Below are 20,487 nucleotides of genomic sequence, written 5' to 3' on the forward strand. Positions count from 1 at the left end.
CTTGCTCGTGAAGTTGAACTTTTCACTATTCCCTAGTTTTAGTTTGATACTCTTCAAACAACGAGTAGCATAATTTCTTGATATTATTAATTTCAATTGAATATGAGTTTCATAAAATTTAGAGAAAAAATACTCCAACAACATCAACTTGTATCTAAAATAATAGCAATATTATTGTTAATTAATTAATATATATATATAAATAAATAAATAAATAAATAATTATTAAATAATTATATTATTATATTAATACATACATATATATATATATAAAGAGAGAGAGGAGGGATTCGTTTACTCCAAGTAGACTTACTTCGTTCAATAACTCATGCTTTATATCAAATCCCACCGATCCAACCGTTAAATTTAAAGTTCTTAATGCATACATCAAATCTGCAAAATTCTAAAAAATTTGAAAACCATTTGATATTTCGTTTCATTAATTCAAATTGATGGATAACATATTTTTATGATTATCCGTCAATTTGAATTATATATAATTTTTTTTATAAATACTAATAAAATCAATGATATTTATTTCTTTTTTAATATATGAAAACGTGAGGAAAAATACATAAAAATTGATATAAATACATTTATAACATAAAAATTGATATAAGTATATAAGGAAAAAATATAAAATTAATTTATTAATAAACAAGCTACTCACGGGATTCACAGGGCTAGACTATAAACTTTGCTATATCGATACAAATTTTACAAATTTGGCCTATATTCACACGGACTGTGGGCTAAATGAATCGGTTCACGGACTTGGGTTCATATACCTACACTAAAAAAAAAAATTATTACCGATGGATTTTTTCCTAAAAATAAATATCCGTATGAAAAATGATATTATCGACAGATTTTTTCGACAGATACGTGTCCGTCTGAAACATAAACAATTCTGACGGATATTATCCACAGATTTTTTCTGTCTAAAATTTCAAATGAATGTTACCCACGGATTTTTTTCGTGGAAAAATTATGTGTTTCAGACAAAAATTTCTCAAGGATTATCTGTCTAAAACGTTGTTCATAGAAAATGTAAAAAGTTTGTGGGTAACTTTAAAAAATATAATGATAAAAGATTAACAAATTAAATTCTTAAATACTTAACTAATTTTCTCATGCTAATTAATTTACCATACTAACTATGATATATAAAATTTATAATTAAATGATAATATAAAATAATAATTTACTATCAATATATTTTAATGTTATATAGTTAATTTTATTTAAATTGAGAAATATATAATTAGTAAAATGATATTAATGCATGATAATCTAAAATTAAAAGATAATTTCTTAACATTTATAATAATTTTACCAATTTTGAACTATACTATTTTTCATAAAACAAGATTGTTATTCAATACAATTTTAAAATAATTTTTTAAAAATATTATCAACAATACCCATGGAATTGCGACGTTATTACTAATGAATGTATCCGTGGATAATTATTTTTTTATTAATAATTTAATTTTAAAATGATAAAAATTAATTCATAAGTAATTATGATAAATAAAAATTAAATCAAATAAGAAGTTAAAAAATATATACAATTCTTCTAGTTAAAGAAAAGCATGTAAAAATCCTATAGCACAAAAAAGACATTTGTGCTTTATATATAGAAGTTAATTATTCTTTGATTAGTTACTAATTTTAATTTAATATATATTTATTTTAAATTTCAAGTATGAATATAGATTTTTTTAAACAAGGTTATTATTTAATACAATTTTGAAATAATTTTTTTAAAATATTATCAACATACCCACATAATTATCCACGGATGTATCTGTGGGTAATTATTTTTAATAATAATTTATGTTAAAAATGATAAAATTAATTTATAAGTAATAATGATAAATAAAAATTAAATTAGATTAAAAAAATATAAAAAAAATATATAAAGTTCTTCTAGTTAAAGAAAAGTCTTTAAAAACATTATGGCATAAGAAAGGCATTTGTGTTTTATTTATAGAAGTTAATTATTCTTTGATTAGTTACTAATTTTAATTTAATATATATTTATACAAATTTTAAATATGATTTATTGATTTAACTATAATATTTATTTTTATATATAATTTATTATAAATTTTAATTATATATAATAAAAATGTAACTCTTGAAATACACAGACTAAAATATTACTATTTTTAATTGATTTACATAAAAATTATAGTATTATATTATATTGTAATTTGTGAAACATACTGGAATGAGAGGATCTAAAGATTGTATAAGTATGAGATTGTATAGTTGATGATGACTTATAGAAATTAATTTGTACTATCTATACTAATAAGATGCATATACTATTTGGTAGCTTGTTTCATAAGAACTTCACAGTTAAGTGTGCTTAATATGGAGTAATTTACGGATGTGTGACCTTCTAGGAAGTTTTCTAGAAAAATGTGCAAGTGATGACAAGGCACGCTGAAAAGTCTTATTTTGATTTGTGAGGTCAATCTTTGATCCTAAAAGCAGACGAATATCTCAAAAATGGCTACCCATGGAGGGTTCTGACCAACGAGGAGTTGCATGAAGTTTCGTGGAGTAAAGCTGCTGAAAGGTCATATATGATGGATGTTGCACTAAATAAGATTGTTATTTAATATAATTTTGAAATAATTTTTAAAAAATATTATCAACAATACCCACATATTTATCCATGGGTAATTCTGTCGGAAAGTTACCCATAAATTATAATCCATCGGTAAATGTTTCAGACGAGTAATTTACCGATGGATTATTGTTCGTCTGTAATCTGTCGGAATTAACCGACAGATTTTTTGGATTACCCACGAATTTTAGTCGTCTATAATTTCAAAATTTCTTATAGTGCTACCCCTGCTGTGTTTATTGACTTAACCAATCTGAGGTGATTCTTCCTGGTTGAGTTTGTAGATCCTCCTCTAGCAAAGCCTCTAAAAATGGTGTTGATAACCTCTTAGAGTTGAGTTCCAAGTTGATCCTCATCCACCAATTATGGGTTAGAATATTGGCAAGGCCAATCATTTCTTTCCCATCGCTAGTCCTCCTCTCATACCGATGGTCACCATTATGGACTCTAGAAGTACTAGCTCTTGGCATAAATATATGCAAATGACCAACCTATATTCATTCTTCTATCTTATCCCACAATGCCAAACACTCCTCAGTGGTTTGTTTATAGTTGCGATAATATTGACAAAGCTTGGTTCAATCAACCTTTTGAGGAGTAGGAATTGGTTTGACAACCATAATCAAGTCATTAATTACTTATGTTTTTTTTTCCTATATCTTAGCCCTACTGTCATTTAGGGGAGTGTAATGGGTACACCTCAAAGGTTTGTGCTCTCAAACCATAGTTGATCAATCCTTTACTTTTTTTGTCTAACTTTGACTCATTCTTCTTTTCTTTACCAACCTCTAAGTTAGCCTTTTCTCAAAACACAATCAACTCCTCCATCTACATGCATTTAATAGCTCTTCAACAAATTTCTTCCACATTTTATGCTAGTTTCTTGTACAAGGTATCTAGAAAGGATTTAAGCTTTAAAAAGTTGATAACATTTGATGTAACACTAAGTTGAGGCCTAAGTTAAGGATTTCTAGCTCAACCTTGCTAAGTCTATCCTTAAAAGTAGAAAGGGGTTTATTTTCACCTTGCTTTATATTAATAAGTGATGAGATGCGACTTGCTGGTAATGAATTATGTGCTAAAACTAGATACCAATGCTTGAAAGGAGTCAATTGAACTCGAGAGGAGTTGGGTAGAACCATCACATAACTACTCCCTTAAGGGATACAGAAAAGAGTCAACACATTATTATGTTATTACCGGTGAGAATGATGACCTACGAAACATACAAATCCATGCTTAACCATCGAGACATTGTGCTTTTATCTTGAGTGGTCAAACATTGTTTGACTTCTACTCTTGATGGTTAAGCTTATTATTTCTACCTTATAATGGTTAAACATATACTATTTCTACTTGTGCCTTTAAGGTAGTTAAACATTTTTGTTCTATTAAATTGTTAAGACCTGTATTATACGTTGTAATTAATGATTAAACTTGTATTTGTTGACTTTTGATTATTTTTATTTTTATATATTTCTTAGTGGATATATTAATTTTTGACATTTTTTATTGTGCATTTTGATTTGTTTTGCTACTTAGTATTTTTTTTTATCCCAACTAGAAATGTGTGAACACATTCCAACTTGCGAATGGTTGTTATAGTTATAAAGGACTTGATGTGTAATCCTTTTGAATACACTCATTCATTCTCAATACATTACATTTTCAATATCTTATTTTCTTCCGGTTTCTCCTCTCTATATCATGGATTCAAGTTATTATATTATTTTTGATTTTTTTTAATATAAACCAATTTAACCATTTTAATAATGACATTTTTGTATGACTATTAAACCATATTGTCTTTATCAAATCAATAAACAATTCAATTTTTATAACATTATTCTTGAAAATAAATTTTTTATTAATATTAAAATAATATAATAATAAACAAAAATAATTTTGTGTGATATTGCGTGGAACTCATTAAAGGAAAAAAAACTATTAATTTGGTGTGATATTGCCTGCACAGTTTTTTAAATATCCGCGTCACATCAAGGCTACGCAAGAGTCCAAAAAAGAGCACGTGATGTATTTGGACGGTTGCACCCTTTTCTTGTGTTTATTCATCTTCTTCCGCAGACAGCAACATTTGCAACTTCATCTGTTATTACCGTGGGGGCAAAATGAGCAACGAAATCCGGTTCTTTGAGCTCAACACTGGAGCTAAAATCCCTTCACTAGGGTTGGGAACTTGGCAGGAGACTTCCCAACCTGAACCTGGTGTCATTGCTCATGTTATAACTCATGCTATCAAGGTTTCATCTTATTTATGTTCTTATTATATGATTCCTCTTACCTTGTCTTTCTTTCTCTCCCATTTTGTTTCCCTGCTATTTTTGGATATTTTTTGCTTGCATTGTAGTTTAGCATGCAGTAACGTACAACAACACTTTGCCCGTAGATTTGATGGTGGTGTTTATTAGGCATGACAATCTAAATTGGACCCATTATCCGTAAATTATCTCAATTTGAATAGAAAAAATTCGTGTCCATAATATTTGGGTTCAGATTTTTCTTGATTGATAAAATTGGGGACGGGAATGTTAATACCCGTCCTGCCTCTACAGTGGCCTTGCCTTAGACGTCATGCATCCGTCCTACTTATTAATATAATTAAAAAATTATTCTTATATATATATATATATATATATATATAAACCAAAATTAAAAATTTTTATATATAAAAATTTATATTATTTTACTTTTTATTTTTTAAAATTTATTAGAAACAAAAAAAAAAGTTCAAGAACGAGGGTAGGGCGGAGAAACTCGAATCTGGTCGGGAACAAACATGAGTACCCAGATTTTATTGTCATATCGAAGATGGGAACATGGACAATTTAAATATGCGAGAATGAGGACGGGAACATAAAACCTGCTTCAGTCCCACCCGTTACCATACCTATGTGTTACTCTTGTATAGATCCTCAATAATATATATACCATTTTTTTTAGATTAAAAAATATTTAAAGTCTAAGTTAATGTTACATTCAATAACATACAAAAAATATCATTATAAATATAAAATATGTAAATATAAATCTATTTAATATATAAATATATATAATTTTAATATTAATTTTAAATAAGCTCTACCCACATCTAATATTTGACACTCAACCAAGATTATCACTAAGATAATTCATCAATTTAATTTTTAGAACCAAACATTTTTCACAAGTTTCTCTAATTAAGCTCAAACTCAAGTACTCTTTCCCAAGCCTATCTATCTAGACTCTACACAAGCATTTTATCTTGTATCTTTCCAAGCTCTACACATTGTGTTACTAAGCCTCTTTGACCTTTACACAAGTATGCTTATACAAGCCATACCCTCTTCAGGCAATACCATTGCTGTCATACGTTTAGACACTAAAAGCTATTTTTGTTCCTATAAAGATATTAGAAAATGAGAGCAAGTTGAAATTCCCATTTTTGTGTGTAAATGTTGACTTTATTGAAAGTCTGTATTTTTTCCCTCCTTTTGTGTTAGACACGATGCTCAAGATTGCTACTTCATTAAAATGTGTCCTTTATTCTTAATTTTTGTCATTAAATCATAAAATGAAGAATTCTTCATACTTGTTGTAAAATAATCAGATAATGAAGTCTTGAGCCAATTCGTGCTCATGACATGGCCTTTGGACAATATTCATTATACTATAACTTTTGATCAAAAATTTGCCACTTTTTTTTTTTTACCCAAAGAAAGCATATTGGCGGACAACACACTAATTCATTACAATACTTTGTTTATTATCCATTAAAACCATAGGTTGGGTTGTCTTATTCTCAACACATTTATCTAATTAATGTCAATTTTCAAAAGTTATATTTTAAATCATGGTTCTCAAACTCGTGATAATTCATAATCTTTTACGAGTTTACAAGTTCACTCCCTTTTTTTAGTTCTATTTTTTTTTTACAAGTGATCTATTTGTCCAAAAATAGTTTTAGCATTTTAAACTCATGATACTCTTGTAAAGTATGTCCAACAAAGAGGAAACTTCTATCTTTATTAACTTATATGTCTAAAGGAAAATTATAGCACACAATAATAGTGATAATGTTATCGACAATAATAAAGATATAATGGTTGCAATAATATTAATGATGTTAATGATAATAAAAATAATGATAGTAATGATAATGATAATATTGATAATAGAGAAGAAACAACAAAAAAAATAATTATTATTATTAAAAAAAATAAGTATAAATATTTTTTGTAATCCTTTAAATATGTCTATGACAAAAAAATGTGATATGATTAAGTAATAAAGATTGAGTTTTTATATATTTTGCTTATTTTTATTAAGTCAAACATGAGATAATTATATTTATATGATTCAATTACTTTTTTAATTTTTATAATTATCAAATTTTACTCTTAGTCTCTACAATTTAAAATATTATGTATTAGTGTTTACATATGCAATTTTCTTTCTATTTGGGTCCCTACCTTTTGTTCTTGAGTCCTTGACAGACGCCGTTATGAAGTGTAAGACATGGCTGAGTTGGTGGGAGGGAAATGAAAAGTACCCTTCTTCATTTCTTCGAGTGCATTAGGCTTGTTACAAAAGAAATTGAGTAAAAACATAAGAGTAGTGGTAGGAAGAAAATATCTAATCGATCACTACTACTAATATTCTACTGTTAAAGAGTTACAAGCTGAAGTTATAAAAAAAAAATATTAAAAAAATATAGTATGATTTTGATCAATACACAATATGATACAAAACTTCACTTTAAATAACAAACCTAACTAATGAAAATTTTACATGTGTCATCATTTAATATTTTAGGAAATTAAAATAAAACTAATATTAATAAATAAAATACACTAATATTTTAAGTTATTAAGTAAAATAAATTTATTAAGATTCACAATTCATGTCATGTACTTAATAACGGTGTTTGTCAAAATATAAACAATAGACAATGAAATGAAAAAAAAATAGTTGTATATGCAAAGGCTAAAAATGACTATTTCTAAATATAAGAATTAAAAAGTAAAATTTGACAAATTATTGGAGTTAAAAAGTGATTAAACTTATTTATATTACTTTTTTTTTTTTTGTGAATTACTTGTTCATATTATCTAGTACAATGTTATCTTAGCAAATCAATACGATAGTCTTTTACTTATGCACCTTTCTACTTATTCCTAATCCACAAACGTGAGACTTGTTTTGCAACAAATTTTGTCCAACAATATTTTGAACTGGTTGATGAAAGGTATAAGCAATTACCTGTGGTTATAATTTTTTTTCTTCTTGGTTTGTTGCATTTGACGATTCTAATTGATTTTAATTTTTAGTTAACTCATCATATTTAATGGCATGCTTCATTGCTCCAGGTTGGTTACCGCCATATTGATTGTGCTCAACTCTACGGCAACCAGAAGGAGGTAATTGTCACAATCAATGCTAACCTATTTTTCTATATTATTATTTGGTTTCATTTTGTCCCAATTAAATAAAATCACTACCTTGCTACTGTATTTACATGCACGTGAAACATTACTTTTAGTTTGTTAATTTGTACACATAGATAATACTTAGTGGCCCATTCAACTATGCTATACTAGCTACACTCTGGCCTAATTCACACTATGGTGTTCATTGTTTAAATAGTTTTAGAACAACCATCATAGTGGAGTAAATCATACACCTAAGCCATCTTTACCCATTTTTAATTCTGAATAAAGACTATTTATCTATTGAGATCATTTACAAAAATGATGTAACAAAAATATTATCTTATTTACAATATTATATAACATTTTTAGTTTCACTACTCATGTGATTCTCATATAATGATGCCTTGAAATTGTTGTAGATTGGCTCAACATTAAAAAAGTTATTTGAGGAGGGTGTAGTCAAGCGAGAAGATTTATGGATTACCTCTAAACTCTGGTTTTATTTGAATTCTAAATTGATTATCTCTCCCTTTTAAAGCTAAATTCATGCAAGTAGAATCATGTGTTAATTTGTTAGTTTTCAATCTTTAGAACTCAGAATTCTCTGTACCTGAAACTAAGATGATGTGCAGGTGTACAGATCATGCTCCGGAAGATGTACCAAAAGCTCTTGATAGTACTTTGAGAGAATTGCAGCTTGATTATATAGATTTATACCTTGTATGTATTAACCACTACTCTCTAGTTATTCTTGTGTAATTGTTTAGTTCTGAGTTATTGACAGAGTTCATGGTTTAGAACAGAAGATTGAGAGAAAATGTACTAAACTAGAAAATAAAATATATATTGAATCGAGAAAGGTGAGTACATTAAGCCATCTAATATGACTTATATATAGAGTAAGCAAGTAACTGACTAATAAGCATCAATAAATAAATCTTAACTAATTTCTAAAGTTCAATTTTTGACACGAGGGTGAAAGAAGCTATTCAAGTTTTTACATCAATTAATGATATGATTAAAATAGTGAAGTTGAATTAGAAGCAATATGCACAATTTATTTTCTGCTCAAAATTCATATTGCATAATTAGTATAAAGTAGTTTTATTTTGTATCTTAAACATCTTCTGTGTTTGAATCTTATGACAAAGGAAAGGGGCTAAGCATATGGTGCATTATTGTGTGTGTATTTTTGTGGGGTATTCATATTTGATTATTTGTAAAATTATCAATTGTATACTAATGAGTTTGCCTTGTTAAGATTCATTGGCCAATTCGAATGAAGAAAGGATCGGTGGGATTTAAGGTTGAAAACATTGTGCCAGCAGACATACCTAACACTTGGAAGGCAATGGAAGCTTTGTATGACAGTGGAAAGGCTAAAGCTATAGGTGTAAGCAATTTTTCCTCTAAGAAGTTGGGAGAATTGCTTGAGGTTGCTCGTGTTCCTCCTGCTGTCAATCAATTAGAGTGTCATCCTGCATGGCAGCAACACAAGTTGAAGGCCTTTTGCAAATCTAAGGGTGTCCATTTTTCTGTAAGTTTGCACATCTTGAATGATATTCTTTTTTGTGCACATAACTGTGATTATTGATCCACCATGACTTAGCATGAAATGATGCAAAACAAAAATTACTTTCAACATAATATTATTTAAGTGAAAAATAATTAATTAATATTAATACTTCTAAATAACTTGACACCTATTTATAACTTAAGACATCACTTAGATTTTTCTTCATTTTTGGTACTTAAAATGTGTCATTTAATTGCAAATGTTCAGGGATATTCACCTTTGGGTTCTCCTTCTTGGCTAGAAGGTGATTTCCTTAAGCATCCAGTTATAAATATGATCGTAAAGAAATTAGGAAAGACTCCTGCACAGGTAGCTCTTCGATGGGGATTGCAAATGGGCCATAGTGTGCTTCCTAAGAGTTTTAATGAAGGAAGGATAAAGGAAAATTTTGATATTTTTGATTGGTCTATTCCCGAGGACTTGCTTGCTAAACTTTCTGAGATCAAACAGGTAAATATTTAATGGTTACCTTGAATCTTTCTATTATTTGATCAAGGTCTAACATATATATTAGTAGATGAGGCCTACACATTTTTTCTACAACAACATTTTACTACTACCTACGTTTTGTCCTGGTGTTTCTGTTATCCTCACTTTCCCTTTTTTTCTCCTATATATTTCATAAGTGTAGAAAAGATGAGTTGTAGGAATGAAATTTCTCATACATAAGTAATGATAATTACCCAACTCACATTCCTCACTTAGATTGAGCAAATAATTTTTTAAAAAATTTATATAGTGAAGTAGCAGAAATAATCAACAAGCAATTTTAGAAATTGTGAGGTTTAATTTTTAGGAGTGTCCCACTCAATTTTATGGTTGACTTGATAGAAAGGAAAGACAAATGTGAGAAATAATGTGCATGAAAATAATAATAATAATAATAAATAATAATAATAATATTATTATTATTAAGTGAACAAAATAGATAAAAAAATAAAGTAGAAATAAATGTGTTTAGTTTAAGAGAAAGAAAGAAGAAATATGAATAAAATAAATAGGTGAGAAATTGAATAAAAATAAGGACAAAATTTAAGTACAATCTTATATATAAGTGTGATTGGTGTTGTTCTTCTATCAAAATTAGAATTTTAATTCAATAATATACATAAATGCATATTAATGAGACATATATTAAATACATTTATATATAATACTGAGATAAAATTCCAACCTCAACATCAATTGCACTTAAAAAAATTGTACTTCAAGTTTTATTTAAAAAAAAAACTAATGAGTCAAATACATTTTTATTACTCTTCTCTTCAACTAACATTTATTTATTTATTTATCACCTATTTCTTTCGTTTTCATTTATTTGCTAGAGAAGAGTAAATATGGTCTTAATAACTTACTCTAAATAATAACCTTTTATAAACTTTAAATTCATTGATATTCGCATGTTATATTGAACATTCTTACAAAGTATATTAAGTATACAAATTTTATATAATTTAAAAATTAATTGATGTTTCATTAATCAATTGTATATAACATATAATATACTTTTCAACATATAAGTAAATGGTAATTATAAAAAGATATACATATGATATCCTACGATATTCAACAACTAGATTTATCAAATTTGTGTTGTAAAAAGAAAAATAAAATATGAAGTTAAAGTAAGTTTACAAGACTTATTCACAGTATACATAGGTTGATTTCTCTCTCTTACACACACATATAGGAGAGACATATAATACTAATTAACATTAAATCTTGACATTATATGAATTATTAAAATTAAAAATTACTACTAACATGATAACTAATGTTTGTAAATTTATATTTCAATAAGATTTTAATATTGTCCATGTATTTATACATATACTTGTTTTTGAATTTTGATGTCCATTTACTGGGTTTTGATAAGGATCGTATGAATGTTTTTTTTTTTTTTTCACTTTTTTTTATGGAACTTTAGTCAAGTTTTTTGACAACGATTTTTTTGTTGTTGCACTTGCAGGAAAGATTACTTAAGGCTAGCTTCTTAGTCCATGAAACAAAGGGGAGTAACATATTTGAGGAGGAATTATGGGATGGTGACGAATGAGAACTCCATTGAATGTTTTCGTACAATCAAATTTTAAAATTAATAAAAATGACATAAAGTATATTTTTATTTTTATTTTTTTTTATCTACACTAAGTGATGTGTCATTGACAAACAAATAACTTAAATAATTAATTTACTCTTTTTTCTCATTAAATACTAGTCCAAATATTTTAAATCATTTTGTAAAATTCAAAATAATTTAGAAAAAAAAAACATAATAAAATTTTATTTGTTGAAGTAGAGGAAGATTTTATGAATTTTTTTATTCAATTTTTTTCTTAAGATTACATATAAATACGAAAAGTCCCGATTTAACATGACTTATGATATATAAAAAAAATATCTTTAATAAATTCAAATGTTTCATGTAATATATATATATATATATATATATATATATATATTAAGAATTTTAAGAAAATAATAAATATATTCTAATTATTCTAAAACATCAAATGTTCACATATTTTTTTAAAAGAAAATAAAAAGTTTCAAAATCGTTCATATTTTCAAGTGTACAATAGAATTTTTCATAAAAGAAAATGCATGTTGTGTTTGTTGTATTACGTCAGTGTTACGTTATGAGAAATTTTTTGAATATTTTTTTACGGTGTGTTTGGATAAAATATTTTAAATAAGAAACATAATTTAAGAAAAAAAATTAAAATTTCTATATTTTTTGTTTGGATATAACTTCCTCATTTAAATTTATGAGCAATTATGTGTTAATCGTTGAAGGATGAAATAGTAAACCCAAAATTTATGTTGTTATTCTTATTATACTATTGAAGGAAAATAAGGTGACTTGTGTATGGTTTCTTTTTAGGTGCATGATAAGTGACTTGGCTATTTTAGTTTGCATCCTTTATTGAGTGTCTGTAAAACTTTCCTTATCTCTTCTAGTACTTTCTCATAATCTTTTAGTGTCATCTCCTACCACACATTTTAGATTCAATTAAGTAATTGATGAACAACCTAGAGGATATAAATTTCAAATATAACCAAAAACAAAATGTATTAGCAACAATAATAAATGCAATTGAAATCCCAACATTTTCAAAATGAAAGCAAAGCTAGACTAAGACAAAAATTCATCATTAAGGAAAAGATAGTTAGAGCTTCTACCATGTAAATAAAGTAGCCAACAAAATTCAGATCATTACACATAACACCAAAGCTTAATTTGTACGATTTGTCATTAATTAATAAGACACATATCTTCTATTTGTTTCTTGATCATGAAGTGTAGAAAACTTTAAAGATGCAGCAAGAGATTTAGACTAAATACAAGGAGTTTTAAATGAACCAACCATCCACCTTATCCTCAGGCTCCTATTCTTCATTGTCAATAATAGGACCGTCCTTGTTTCTTTTTGTTGCATCTTCCTCACTAGAAAACTTCTCTTCATCCAAATTCTTTTCAGACTCATTAACTATTTCCTCAGTCACCTTAAACACATTTAACATCAAAAGGAAACATATAATCAATAACCACCAACAAAAACACAAGATTCTTTGATGGGAATTGTGATATGAATTTTTCATTGATATTAAAGTTATGAATACAAAGAATTGCTTACTTGGCAATTTCATTAGATTGTGTACCCTAATTCCCACGTCCAACACCATCATGCTTGAATTCATTTATGCAATTAAGACAGTTGATATCATTATTTATAGAAACAAAAGTTGAAGAAAGAAATTATTCGTTAGTTGGCGATAATATTTACCTTATCCAATCCCACTGTGATGTTCAAATGCTCTTCGTGGACATCCATCATCACCAACTTGACTGTTGATAAAATTTCATGATCTGATCAAAAATACCTTTGAGAAAACGAAAAAAAACCCAATGATATCCTCAAAATAGTAAATTACAGTAACAATTCAAACTCTCGATTATATAATGTATTTGATTTTATTCAAACTCTCCATTGTATAATGTATTTGATTTAATTCGATATCTCCCCTCAAACATAACTAATCAACATACTCAAATGAAAGGAGTCTCATGGATTTATAGAAGACCCACATGTGGCTCAAGGCCATCCGTTAACACAAAATTATTCATAATTGAAATTAAGACCAAAAAACACAAATGGAATATATAAAACACACAAACATAGAACAAAATTTTTGACCCAACAACTCTAATCGCATATACAATTAAACCAAAATACCCATCATATCACTACTAACTTTAGGCCAAGCCTCAAATTGGTGAGAAAATACATAACCCATATCCAAGTTGCAACAAACACATACAATCGTAGATCCAACAATGTGAAAGATAACCCAAATCTAATGTACAAATTACTTAATGGATTAACCTAAAAATCAAATAGATCGAAAAAACAAAAGTGAAATTGATGAATAAATAAACAAATAAAAAAAGCTCTCACACTTTTATAGCAAAGTAGAAGATCCATGATCGAAGATGAAACTCATTCTCATGACAAAGAACGCTTCCTCCGCATGCAAAGCTATCATCACATTTCATGATGTGGTTTTCGACTCATTAGTTGGAATTAGATGCTTCCAACTCCTCAACCATGGTATTCCATTGCAACTCATGGCCGCTGATAGAACTTCTTGAGTGCCTTTGACAAGGCGAGGGTCAACGATGAGGTCGGTGAAGTGCATATTCCATTAGTCCCGTCAAAGGATGCATGACCTGCTAAACAATGCATTGCACTGTCCATCGACGCAAACCTTAAACCACCATGTAAAAGCTTCAATCAACACCTCCAAAGTGAATATTGTATAATACCCATCACAAAGATAAGGATTGAAAACAATTTAAAGTGAAAACCAATAACCGAGTAGGATAACATAGAAGCACGAAAATAGGGTACAAAACTGGTTAAGAACATGAAGAAACACACAAAAAAGTACAATATCAACTTTGCATTTAAAAAGTCAGCACAGAAATAGGTTAAAAAAATCAAGAAAAGGCACCGTTGAAAGAAAGGAAATATTTCATGGATGATAATGCCCTTCAACAAATAAAACACTGAAGAAGTCCTCAAATAGTAAACTACAATAACCTTAAAAACACTTGATTGTATTTGATGTAAAAAGGTATATTGTATTTGATGTAAAAGGGTATTACATGTTTTTATGCCCTTTACCCATAATATTGTACTCACATAAGATAAATCATTTTTTTTAATTCATTTATTTTTTGAGTCAATTAAATAAAAATAAATAAAAGTAAATAAATTACAACGAAAATTATATTTATTTGTTTCAATTATATTTATTTATTATTTATTATTTATTATTTATTTGATATAATAATAATAATAAATATTGGCGCTTATATAAATAAGGTAAACCCAAACCCAAAAACCCTAACACTAAACCCTTTGCTTCGCTTTGCGCCTCGAGTCTCTGTTGGGCACACAGAAATGGCCATGTACGCAATGCTCCGCCGCGCCTCCGCTGCCGCGATGCCTCAGCTGGCGTGCCGCGCCGTTGCATCTTCATCTTCTAGAACCTTCCAGAACATTCTCTCTGTTCTCCACAGAGAGACAGCAGCTACTGTTGCTCCCTCTCTTCGTTTCGCCAACACCTTCGCTTCGAAGGCCAGTGCCGACGATAGTCTTGCTCAAGTGCTTCAATCAGAGCTCCAGTGCGCCCTCGAAGACGATAATGCCAACCACCAGGTAATTTTTCTTTTTTTCTTATTGTTACCATTTTGATGACTACAACGTTCCTTTTCCTTCTTCTTTGTGACTATTCATTGTAATTTACCCTCGTTTTCTCATTTTACATGATTTTTTCTTCTGGGTTTGAAATAAAATTCTATCTAAGGTGGGTGTGCTAGTAAATTTTCCTCCTTTTGGCTTTTGTTGTGAGTTCTGCTCCTATTTCGGTTGAGCGAAATGACGTCGTTTATGGCATAAGGCTTGGTTGTTGGTGGTGAATTTCCCTTGTCTTCCTTGAAAAGGGTGAAAGTTTTGAAAATAATTATTGTTAATTTAAATTGGTTATTGGGTGGAGGGGATTCTCATTTTGAGTGAAGCTTGAAGATTAGAGATAGTTGACGTGGATGAATTGGAATAGTTGAGTGTTCAAATGGGGCGTTGGTAATTTTGTGTTTTTGTCATGAATTGGTAGCAGGACGTGTCATTGAAGCTATCAAAATTATTGGGGAAATTATAACTACTGCTGGTGTGAATTTTTTCTTGGTTTAATTACTTTTTTGATCCATATAGTTTCATAAGCTTTAGCTTGTCTTTTAATCTCTATAGTTAAAAGTGGTCAATTTTAATCCTTATACATACCATTTCTTTTACTTTTTAGTCCCTGGTATCTATTTCTGTAGGAACCAAAAAGTGTATTTTATGAAACTATAGAGATTAAAAGAAACGAAAATGGTATGTATAAAGGCTACAATGAAATATTTTCAATTATAGGGACTAAAAGGATAATTAGACCTTTTTTCTTAAGTTTTTGGTCTTTGACTACTGTTGCGTATTTATCTGTGAATGTTTAGTGTTCTGACTACATTTTGTTCTCTATTCATATCAAATCTTTTAGACTGATGTCAGTGTTTTATTTCAAGATATGCTTTCATTTTAGTTTGGTAAATAAACTTCTTGAGTTCTGTAAAGTATATGTTGCAAGTATATTTCAATAGCTCTTTGAATGCAGTTCTTTATTTTTGGTGATACTGAAATGAAGCTTATAATTTTTTTATTCTCGATGTAAGTTTTGCACTAGTCTGCGAAAACTTCATAGTATTGTTGAGTTGTGTAAGGTATCTTTGGTACAAGAAAATGTACTTCAGTAATTGCGCTGAAGTCAACCTTCAAGATTTTACTTAACAGAAATTTCTGGGAGTCATCTATTGATTAGTTTGCCTGAAATGTACTTTGTGTATTTTAACAAATAAAATATAAGGTGGAAGGAATTTTCCTTGTAGAGCAGTACCAAAAGCATCTATGGTCAGGGATAGTTGTGGGACGTCATTTGTTGTTTCTGCCCTGTAGAGTATCTTTTGGTATTTATAGTCATATTGGGTCATGCATTGATTTCATTGACTTTTTGTATGCCTTTTCCAGGTTGAAATCCCAGATGATTTTCCTTTTGAGATTGAGGACAATCCTGGGGAAAGAACCATACATCTAAAGGGACAATATGGGGATGAAACTATCAGAGTTCAAGTTGACATCCCTAATGTAGCACCTGAAGAAAATGAGGATGACGAAGATGGTGAGAAGAATGATAGTGAATCTAGCATTCCTTTAGTTGTGACTGTTTTTAAAGGAAATGGAGTCAGTCTAGAGTTTGGCGTGACTGCTTTTCCTGATGAGATTTCTATTGATAGCTTGTCAATAAAGCAGTCTGAAGAATCTGAAGACCAGCTGGCATACGAGGGGCCGGAGTTCACGTAAGTTTTTAGGGTCTGTTTGGGTAAATTTCACCAAAAACACATCTAGAGATAACAATAGAAAGAAAAAATAAAATAAGTTTCTTCATAAACTAAAATTAGCTAATGAATAAGCAAATTTGTACAAACTCTCTTATTAGCTTCTATAAAATCTTATTTTTAACTCATGAATAAGTTAGTTTTATAGTTTTAGCTTATGGAAAAACTTATGTCATTTTTGCTTCCTATTTTTCTTTCTTAAAAGTACTTCTGAAAAAGTTTATCCAAGCATATTCATAAAAGTGTAGGCTTATATGATATATTGGTTTATCTAATTTGTTCATATATTTGTCACTTTCGTAATTTCTGAGTATTTCTCCTTCATTCTTTATTACAGTGATTTGGATGAAAATCTGCAAAAGGCTTTTCTCAAGTATCTTGAGATCAGGGGTATCAAGCCCAGCACAACCAACTTCTTGCAGGAATACATGTTTGCTAAAGACAACAAGGAGTATGTAATGTGGTTGAAGAACCTGAAGAACTTCGTTGAGAAGTGATTTTAAAAAGAAATGGTTTCTTCTCCTAATATCGTGAAATGTTGACAAAGCCTGTTATTTTTTGGTGTACAAGCATGTTTTGTCCTGTAGTATCATTATGAGAATTACTGGTGAAGTGTAGACTAATAATTTGAAAAAACTTGAATGGTGAAAGGATTGTTTAGGCTGTCCCCTGCAATTTACCTTCACCCTTCATTCAATAGACTTTGGGTGATTCCCCCAGTCATTCTTACCTTTGTTTTGAGATGCTAGTTCAGCAATTTATAGATTGGCCGGATAAATATAGTCCATCAGGAGTGCTGCTATATACTCTTGATTCATGCATACAATTCATCTATATTCTGCTTTTTTGAGGGTATAATGGAAATCTCAGAAAATGTTTTTATAGTTTTAACAAATTTTTTTAATAGACGGTGGCCTAAGGCTCGAACCTAAAGTATAAATAACGTAGGAAATAACTAATCTTTGCAGGGATGTCCCACTACTGTCCTCAGCCAGCAGAGGCAGGAGAGATCATATACAGGGAAAAAAAATCACTCGTAGGGATTCGTCATGAGTCATGACCAATCCTGGTCAAGTAATCACTACAATTGTTTTTGTGATGCAGAGGACATTGAAATGAGTTTTTTTCTTAAAATCTTTTATGTATACATTGCTAGGGAATCTTTTAATAGGAAAAAAAAGTTATGTATCGATAGAGTAAAAAACGTTTTTAATATTTATTCAATCGCAATTATTATTTATAGTAAATTTGTTGATTTTTATAAATTTATTTTAAAAGTTATAGTGATAGTGATTTTTAATTGATTGATAATGTAATTTTTTTTATATTAATAGTACATCTCCATTAAATCTTTTATTAATTATGTTGGATTTTATTAGATATGTACTTTAAACTAGTTTAATGCCATTAATAAAGTTTATAACACCCTAGTGCTAATAGATAAGCAAATACCCAAGATACAAGTGAACCCCTCTAGTAATTTTAAAAAGCAATCCCAAAGTAAAGGTGTAAGTATTGCATAATGGGTATATACATGTATAATTGTGACAATTCTTCACGATGTTATTTAAGAACAAAATAGAAGATTTCTCAAAAATAGTAATTAGGTGCAGTGTTTTAAAACTCCAATTGAATGGTCAGTCTAACAGGTTCAACTGGGAATTGGACTTGTGACTGGTTTGGTCATAATTTTAGATCGAAAATGCAATCAACTTATGATGATATCATCAACTCGCTCTTAAATCGGTGACGATCCATCCACTGGATTGTATTTTTGTCCATTTTGGGAGGTCATTTACGCAGTTCTCACGTCTCATCGTCTCATTTTTATACTGCGCAACACGTGCATATGCACAAGGTTCACATTTGTCATTTTTGTAGGCATTTGCTTTGTTCAAACACACATGGCTCAACCGTGCAATAGTGAAATAATTATTATTATTACTCTCAATATAGTCTTTTAACAATGCAGACGGTTTGCTACTCTATTTTTCTTCTTGAAAAGGGAAAATAATTAACTCTGGTTTTGCGACCAAATTTTTTAATTAAATTAAATTGGGACAATAAAAATTGAATATTAGATCAATTGCTCTATTTTATATCAAAACATATTAATTCGCTTCCTTGTAATGCCTACCAAAATATATTAATACAATGTGCTTTGTGCCTATTGATGTTATGATAGTCAAATTGGCTACCTTGGTCTTTAATTTTGTTCTTGATGCTTGTGTGAGATTTAAATTATGTTTGAAAGGTCTGTGTTTGATTGAATTAATGTTGTTGAATGGGACCATGACTGATACACACTCAAATATGATAATTTAACATATTGTAGAGATGAATGGTTTGAGAGATGAACAAAAGGAATTGAAATATCATATGATATAGTATTTCATGCTTATGATGTGTTCATTACTGTCGTTATGTCTAATTAGTCTAATATTGGTGTATCTTAATTTATTAAGAAAAAAATAAATATAAGTAACAATTTTAAATGAGTTGAAAAATTCTAGACCATTCATATAATCAATATTAAGACCTCAACATGTTAAAGGAATTTTTTCGTCAAACATGAGCCAGTTATTTTTGTCAAATAACAAATTTTTTTACGACATGAAGACTTAAATAGTAATTAGTAATGCTCTAATTGAGGTCAATGATCCAAAATGTTCTAAATAAGACTCATGTTATTTTCACACTCCTTTTCTTTATTCTTACATCATTTTATTTTTCTTGTGTGAAATTTCTATTCTACACCCCACTTCACACTTCTCCCTTTCTTACTCACCAGCATCCCTCACTCTCATTCATTGATTGAAACTTTCTCCCACTCTCCAATCCTTGATGAATTAATGTATGCATTTTTTTTGTTATTATTAAAATAAATTTATATTGATTAAATTAATTTTACATAATATTTTATTTTATTATAAATATATTCTTCCATTGACTGAAGTAATTATTTTCATTTTAAATTACTGAATAATTTTTAGTTTAGAAGTTTTAAAACAAAAATAAAAAACTATCAAATAACTTCTACTTTATTTTTTAAGTTTTCATTTAAGTTTAATTTTAAAGTAACTTAAATAGAAAATTAACGATTTTTACTCTGAGACATGGAGGGTTAACCTAGTGATTTTATGTTCGATTTTTATTGTGTTAAAATAATGTTTGGTTAATGGAAGTCACACTTTGCAAATACAAATTAGTCTTTAGTTATTAACTTTGAGACACCACGTGAAGTGTTCATAAAAAAAAAAACTAACCTAAACATAACTTAACTAAATAGAACCTCCTAAGACTTTCAGACTATGTATAATTTAGTCCAAAAAATGATTAAAATAAA

General features: G+C 28.6%; 2 protein-coding genes across 2 annotated transcripts; both read left to right on the plus strand.

The window, feature by feature from the left end:
• The first annotated feature begins 4,727 nt into the window (after window positions 1–4,727).
• On the plus strand, window positions 4,728–11,777 carry LOC109801115 (NADPH-dependent aldo-keto reductase, chloroplastic). The gene is made up of 7 exons (XM_020362107.3): window positions 4,728–4,902; window positions 8,008–8,058; window positions 8,490–8,566; window positions 8,703–8,790; window positions 9,332–9,607; window positions 9,854–10,096; window positions 11,616–11,777. Exons 1-7 carry the CDS (start codon window positions 4,771–4,773, stop codon window positions 11,700–11,702), a joined length of 954 nt encoding a protein of 317 aa, XP_020217696.1. The 5' UTR covers window positions 4,728–4,770; the 3' UTR covers window positions 11,703–11,777.
• A 3,272-nt stretch (window positions 11,778–15,049) lies between these two features.
• On the plus strand, window positions 15,050–17,870 carry LOC109801113 (uncharacterized protein At2g39795, mitochondrial). Its single transcript, XM_020362106.3, has 3 exons — window positions 15,050–15,372; window positions 16,774–17,102; window positions 17,479–17,870. Exons 1-3 carry the CDS (start codon window positions 15,115–15,117, stop codon window positions 17,636–17,638), a joined length of 747 nt encoding a protein of 248 aa, XP_020217695.2. The 5' UTR covers window positions 15,050–15,114; the 3' UTR covers window positions 17,639–17,870.
• Window positions 17,871–20,487: the final 2,617 nt, after the last annotated feature.

Source organism: Cajanus cajan, chromosome 4 (assembly GCF_000230855.2).
Source record: "Cajanus cajan strain Asha chromosome 4, NIPB_CcT2T_4, whole genome shotgun sequence".
NCBI classification, from domain to species: Eukaryota; Viridiplantae; Streptophyta; class Magnoliopsida; order Fabales; family Fabaceae; genus Cajanus; species Cajanus cajan.